The following is a 7,594-nucleotide window of genomic DNA, read 5'->3' on the forward strand; positions in this document are numbered from 1 at the left end:
CATCCCAAGAGCTACAAGCGGAGGCACAAACAGATCCTTAGGATTGTTGGGTAATATATCCAAAATTAAACAAGGTTTGTTGGATTGAATTCTACATTTATTTTTGTATTTGTTAATACGTGACACGTTTCGTCTTCTTAGGACATTATCAAACACTGACTAAAAATATTTACAAAATGTCCTTATATACTAACAATAATTGCTATTATTAGGTCTAGGAGTACATATAATGGTGGGTATTTCGGTGGGTAATGTGGATTTCTATGAATGTTAAGATAAGCAATGTAGTTAAATGTCAATTAGGGTATATGAATCCCTTTTGAATGGCTTTAAAATTAATATAATATTCCTATCAATTATGTATTTACAAGAATTTTTTATATAAATATAAAATAAGACAATTTTATGTGCATATAAATATACATATACACATATATATATATACATATATATATATATATATATATATATATATATATATATATATATATATATATATATATATATATATATATATATATATATATATATATATATATATATATATATATATATATATATATATATATATATATATATATATATATATATATATATATATATATATATATATATATATATATATATATATATATATATATATATATATATATATATAATTTTTTTTATACACACACACCCTCACATACATACACACACATATACACAAAATTACATTCAACTAGATAATGTTGTTTTTTTTATTTTTTGAAAATATTAGGTAAAGGTGAATTAAATATGTTTAATTGTTCGATTCTTAGGATCTAGAAAAAGAAGAAGAAGAAGAAGAAAAAGGGTTGAAGAGGGTTTCGCGAAGGAGCTGTCACTTGTTGCTGCAGACCAATCCACAGGATCAAGACCACAGAAGAAGAAGGATTGAAAGTTCCCGAAGTCAACTGGGCTTATCCTCGCGAAAGTCAGTAGATCGAGTCTGGTACGAAATTAGCCGTTGGCTCCTACTAAATATGGAGTCGGGAGGCGATCCGGAGCGGCCGGGAGACGCGAGGAGGGGGCGGCCCTCCGGGAGCCGACTTGGCCGAGGCCCGACCCACCGGTCGGCAGTCGGTTGCTGTACTCCTGGGCTAGACGGTCATTCTTCACTAACACAAAATGGTAAGTCTGCCCCTACCGAGTGACGAGACACTAAACATACCTCTACCCCCTCGAAGTTCTGTGCCCCGTGGAAAACGCTACTACAACAGTGAAAAGTTGCGGCCTTTGTTGTGGACTTATTAGTGAAATTTCTTGGTGGAAATCAATTAATTAATTAATTCAAGCCATTATCCGCACCCGGTAGTGCATAGAGCACTGCATCATATAAACGCAGCGTTATCTTGGTCGTTAACAAACGAAGGAAAGGTGATCAGCATGGATGTTTTTTACTGATTAAATTTAATTATTTCATTCGTTCATTCATGGCCTTATACGCACCCGATGGTGCATAGGGCACTGCATCATATAATAAACCCAGTGTTATCTTGATCGTTAACACACGAAGGAAAGGTGATCGGCATGGATGTTTTTTACTGATTAAATTTAATTATTTCATTCGTTCATTCATACCCTCATCCGAACCCGATGGTGCATAGGGCACTGCATCATATAACATAGAGTTATCTTGATCGTTAATATACAAAGGAAATGTGATCAGCCCTCCGCTTCGGGTACCAGTCCAGGGTAATATTGAATGAATATTAGAGTGAGAAAATCACTTGTATTTATTTGACCCACCTCCTGGGAATCGAACCCGGGACCTCCAGTACAGACCATTACACTGTGGACAAAATTTAACTAAACAACATACAAGTCAACTTATAGTTTGGAGTATTCATAGTCGTTGATGTCCATAGATCTCTCGGCAGCATTAAAAAATCTTCGATTCCTATAATATCAAAGCAACGTTAACTCGATCCATATTCAGATCTGCGCTCCAGATTCTGCAAGTGTTTTTTCACTGCAATATTTATTCAAACTGGTACCTGAAGCGCAGGATCGATCACCTTTCCTTCATATAATTGACAATCGACTTAAAATTGCATCAATTTGAGGCAGTGTCCTTTGCACCAATCGGTGCAGATAAGGGTCAATATTAGTAAATTTACATAATTTTAGCTTATACATCAGTGTCATTACTTCCGCAGATTAGTATAAAAAAAAACAAGATAAATTTCAAGTTTATTTCAAGTCAATTTTAATTCAACAACAGGTTAATAATACTTTGGTTGATTCGTATAAGGTTTCATTTATCAATTTATTGGTTAATGGGAAATTATAGGAATTTAAATTTATTTTAACAAATACAATTATTTTGCTTATCAAACAGTGAAATTATTTTTGAGATATCTGCAACATGAAGTGATATTCATCGGTTGAAGTTCATTACAAAAGTGTAATGGTAAGCGTATTCGGCTAACATACAAAAGGATCTGGGTTCGATAAGGAAGTTGAATACAATAAATGCTTTTTTTTAAACTTTAAAATTGATTTAATATTACTCTAGGCTTAGTTAATAATAACTGAAACGCAATACTGATCAAATAGTTTTCATTAGATTAAGTTAACAGTGCCCTATGCACCATAGTGTTAGGATGAAGCGCAGAATAATAGTATAATGCACATTTTTTTTCAATGCAAATAAAATAAAAACACATTTAGCGATAAACGGGTACGTAGGTACTTTTAATAACCTGGCATTAGATAATACACTCGATAGCCAATTTAATAAAATCTTTCGCTGATTTCCGTTCTAATTTTAAACCAACGCTGACATGTTGATTCCTAACGACGGCCACAGTCCCGAGTTATTTTGATATTGAATCCAAACGGTGTGCGCTGCCCGAAGTTATTTTCGATAATGGCCGCGTCTGGTGCCAAGAAAAACGAGCGACCTTAATATGGAAATATGCCAAGAAGGAAATACAATACGGATTGAGATCGGATTTCAAAAACAATCGAATCGTTCGATTTTCTTCTGGAAATCTATTTCGAAATGATTTATTAGCGGTCCAAAATAAAAACATGAATTCAACTTGAGGAAAAAAATATTATCGGTTTGGGATGATATTCAAACAATGTCAACTGGCTTGAATTATCGTGAGATATTTTAAATAATTAATAGTATTTTAAGCGATTGCGAATGTTTTTAAACAGAAATATTAAAAAAAAATATAAGTAGAATATATTAATCTATTTTTACAAGCATTTTTACCTCACTGTGCTTGTAATAACTGAATGTTGGTAATCACCATGGCAATTTCAATTTTGTTTGGAGACCTTTTAACTACAAAATATTAAATGCAAAATGTATGTACATACATATGTGGAACTACTTTCTCAATTTCTAAAACCAGGGGAATGTCTTCTAAACTTCTTCCTATGCTGCGCTTATCTTCGACTTTGCCTTGTAATATAATACGTAAACAAACTGACCGTTTCAGCTACATTCGGTTCATATTTTTTTTAAATAATTCGTTCCTTATTGTCAAAACCATCTCAATACATCTTTTTTTATTTGATCGATAATGCTTATCTCAACCTATAACTAAACAATCGGTAATTTAAAATTAAATAAAATCGATTAGGGTAACTGATTTGCTGATCCAATGATACATTAATAAATTATCTATACCACTAAATGAAAATAACATACCTATTAAAAAAGTATGTTGAACAAAAGCAAATGTAGCACCTGAAAAGGTTCTTTATAGGAAACGCGAGCTTCACAAAAAGTCAGTATAGTGAATTCAATAAATCCTACAACAATCCTAACAAACGATGGACATAAAAAAAAATAAAGAACAACCCTATCTCACAACCTGGCACAAAGTCCTAACCACGACACTGAAAGACAACAATAACACAACGCAGTACTTTACACAAAGATAACACCCTTACGATGCAGTGATACGTGTTCTAACTGTCGATCGTTTCCCCAGGCGGATAAGGACAAGAAGATTAAGAAGAAGAAGGCGAAAGAAGACGCGCCCGCCGATGCGGCCCCCGAACCAGAAGCTGCGCCCGCCCCGGCCGCCGCCCCCGCCAGCGGAGGCTCCGAGCGCCAGTCATCCCGTGGATCCCGCAAGGCCAAACGCACCGGCTCAAATGTCTTCTCCATGTTCTCCCAGAGGCAGGTCGCTGAGTTCAAGGAGGTAAATACTTTTTCTACTTCTTGGTCTGTTTTTAAGAGAGATTCGCCTCCTGCGATGTCGATTCAAAGCTGTCAATTCATCTCTTTGGTTGGTCGTGCAATGCAATGTCTCCCCCACATTGCACATTGAAGAAGTCTTCTTCTCCTTCTTGGTGTAGACCTTATTGCCTGTTTTAAAGAGGGATTAGTCTCCTGCAATGTCGATTCACAGAAGTCAATTCATCTCTTTGGTGGTCTACCTGGGAGTAGTCTATCTCAGGGTAAACCATGTAATGCAATGTGGGGGTCTGGATTGCTCCATTCTCCTCACATGCGCATACAATTGTCTACTTCATTGCCTTCCCTACATAATGACATCTTCGATCTCGCATATTTCTCTTATCCTGGTGTTCCTTCTTTATCTCGTAGACTTTTGCCAGATATACTTCTTAGGTCTTCATTTCTGACATTCTTAGCGCCAGCTGGTTTTTAACTACTTGAAAACCCCACAAAAAGACTTGTGTAGTGTTGTGTGTAAACTATGATACCATAAAAAGGTACTGTTAAATAGGTCACCAAAAACTTTCGACTTCCTAGAGTCGATGCTGAAATCAGAAACTAATCGTGATATTTTTCCAGGCCTTCCAGCTAATGGACCACGATAAGGATGGCATCATTGGCAAGAACGATCTCCGCGCCACCTTCGACTCCCTGGGCCGTCTGGCCTCCGAAAAGGAGTTGGACGAGATGGTCAACGAGGCCCCCGGCCCGATCAACTTCACCCAGCTGCTGACCCTCTTCGCCGCCAGGATGGCCGGAGGATCAGACGAGGATGACGTCGTCATCAACGCCTTCAAGTCCTTCGACGAGGAGGGCAAGATCGACAGCGAAAGGCTGCGCCACGCCCTCATGACCTGGGGAGACAAGTTCTCCGCCGGAGAGGTCGACGAGGCCTACGACCAGATGGACATCGACGACAAAGGGTTCATCGATACCAACAAGCTCATCACCATGTTGACTGCCTCCGCCGAGGAAGAGGAAGGCGGCGAAGCGGCGTAAATCACATTTAAAAACAACAATCATTGCCTCACCGAAAAGCGTCCCTCTCAACAGCATCAAAGTAATTTTTAAAAAAAACATGCGACATCGCGGCCTGGCAACACCGGAGGGAGTCATAAAAAGAACGCGGGAAGCGTTGCATTTAGTGACGTAACCCAGGCTGTCTTCATCACAACATCATCTTTTGATATTATTTATTTTTCACTTTATAAAGGAAGCTAATATCCGTGGTGGATTTTAAAGTAAAGTCATGGATAATATTTATTTAATTGTATAATCGAATGGACACGTCTGCGGTACCTAGTTATCTCGTTTTGTTTTTTCTTTTCTAATTATAATATCACTAAATTATTTCCATTTTGTTATTATTGTATGCAAATAATGTCCCATTTTGCGTGACAAGAAGAATGACCAACCTAAACTAGCACGCTTGCGATCTAACGCCATCAGATCGCCATTTTGTAAATATACCATCAGTTTACAAATAAATATAATTATTAAGTAAATGCTCGTTTTATTTTATTTTACACTGTGAACTTTATGCTAAATCTACACCCACATAAGCAGATTTTTCCTTAATTACATAGTCGTAGGGCCGGAAAAGGCTGTTAGAATATATAAAATCAGGCACCAATTTAATAAAGGCGCCGGCTTCGGAATCGTCGATTTTTTTTAAATGGAGATACTTATTTTTTAATCCTTATCCGCACCCAATCATGTATAGGGCACTACATTGTATTGAAGCAGTTTCGTCTTGATCTTTAATTACATAAAAGTATGATAGATGTCTCAATTTGAGATAAAACATCTACGGTTTTATTTGTAAGAAGACAGAAGTGAGAGCATTCCAGGGCTTACGACCTGGCATTTGGCTGGCGAAAGTGATCAATTAAACCCTCGTGTAACGTTCATTATTCTGCCCATTATTAAACATCCATATTGTATTAATTTTTGGACCTTGTATATATGCAATGGTCTCGGAAATAATATTGATATCTAATCCATAGGGTGAAAAAATCCAGTAAATAATATAATAAATAAAAATTAAAATATGTAAAAGTATGCTGATTAGCTATAATATAAAATAAATGTTTGAGTGAAAAACAACCTACATTTATTTTTACCCCACTGGGAATTGTTCCCGGGATCTCCAGCACGGTAACCAAACGCGCTAACTAGTACACAACGGTGTTTTTATCGATAACGCTTTTATTAGCTTTCCATTCTTTCCTTATATCACCATTCCAACATCTATCATACATCATTGTGCCGCACATTCATCTGAGAGATCGCATTTCGTCTGGATTCAGTTTACTTCCATCCTTCTTCTGTCAACTTCATGCTTCACTTCTATACTGGGTTGGAGTCAGAACTCCTTACATACTTCCAATTTAGCTTGCGCTGATAGGTTTTCATTTTGCTATAACTTATTTTGGTGTACTATTCACTCAGTTCCCAGCATTCACTGTCTTTTATTTATCAATCTTTTCATCCCTAGAAAACATAATTCCCAATACATATACGAAATCATATTCTTGTTACTGCATACTCTCTAATAATACATTAATTCAATTTACTTTCATCCATTACCAACAGTAGACTGAATGCAGTCGAAATGCGATCTCTCAGAAGAATGTGCAACAAAACGATGCATGATAGATGTGCGAATAGTGAAATAAGGAAGGAATGCAAAGCTGAGATAAGCATTATCGATAAAATTAAGAAAGGTGTGTTGAGATGGTTTGGACATGTAGAACGAATGAGTGAGGAAAGAACGGTAAAACAAATTTATGAGGCGAATGTTAGTCGGAAAAGAAGCAGAGGAAGACCGAGAAAAACATGGCACGATCAGGTATGCCAAATACTTGAAAGTGGTCAGGTAAGGAGTCGTAACAATCGGCGGGTATGTATGAGGAGATGCATGAACGTGGAAGAGGCGAAGAATGTTTGCAAGGACAGAGTGGTGTGGCGCTCTATTCTCTCTGCCTACCCCTTCGGGGAAGCGGCGTGATGGTTAGTTAGTTAGTTAGTTAGCATTACCAACTCATTACGTTAATAATTGAAATACTTGAAGAGTTAAAATCAATAAAATTTTGGTAAAATTGTTATATTAATCTTGTGATGAAAATGCATCTAGAAGATTTCCTCCGAACTTATCAGGCTATGATTTAGTCGAATAAGAAAACTAGTTACTAAAAATGTTTTCCAATTGACTCGATAGATGGCTCTATTCACATTTATTATTCACCTGGATTGCGCGAACTTCACACCGGTTCTGCTGATTATATCCTTACTCTTTCTCACGAGCAATGCTGTATAAATCTGTCTCTTTCCTTTCTCAAGTTCAAGCACTTTCACAGGTAACGGATT

At 36.7% G+C, this 7,594-nt stretch overlaps 1 protein-coding gene across 1 annotated transcript; it reads left to right on the forward strand.

The window, feature by feature from the left end:
* The first annotated feature begins 1,099 nt into the window (after positions 1-1,099).
* On the forward strand, positions 1,100-5,730 carry Mlc2 (myosin regulatory light chain 2). The gene is made up of 3 exons (XM_088267104.1): positions 1,100-1,152; positions 3,975-4,187; positions 4,805-5,730. The coding sequence occupies exons 1-3, from the start codon at positions 1,150-1,152 to the stop codon at positions 5,222-5,224; spliced, it is 636 nt and encodes a 211-aa protein (XP_088123230.1). The 5' UTR covers positions 1,100-1,149; the 3' UTR covers positions 5,225-5,730.
* Positions 5,731-7,594: the final 1,864 nt, after the last annotated feature.

The sequence above is a fragment of the Brachycentrus maculatus genome, unplaced genomic scaffold, assembly GCF_059751285.1.
Source record: "Brachycentrus maculatus isolate JH-2025_06_01 unplaced genomic scaffold, ASM5975128v1 h1tg000282l, whole genome shotgun sequence".
Classification (NCBI taxonomy): Eukaryota; Metazoa; Arthropoda; class Insecta; order Trichoptera; family Brachycentridae; genus Brachycentrus; species Brachycentrus maculatus.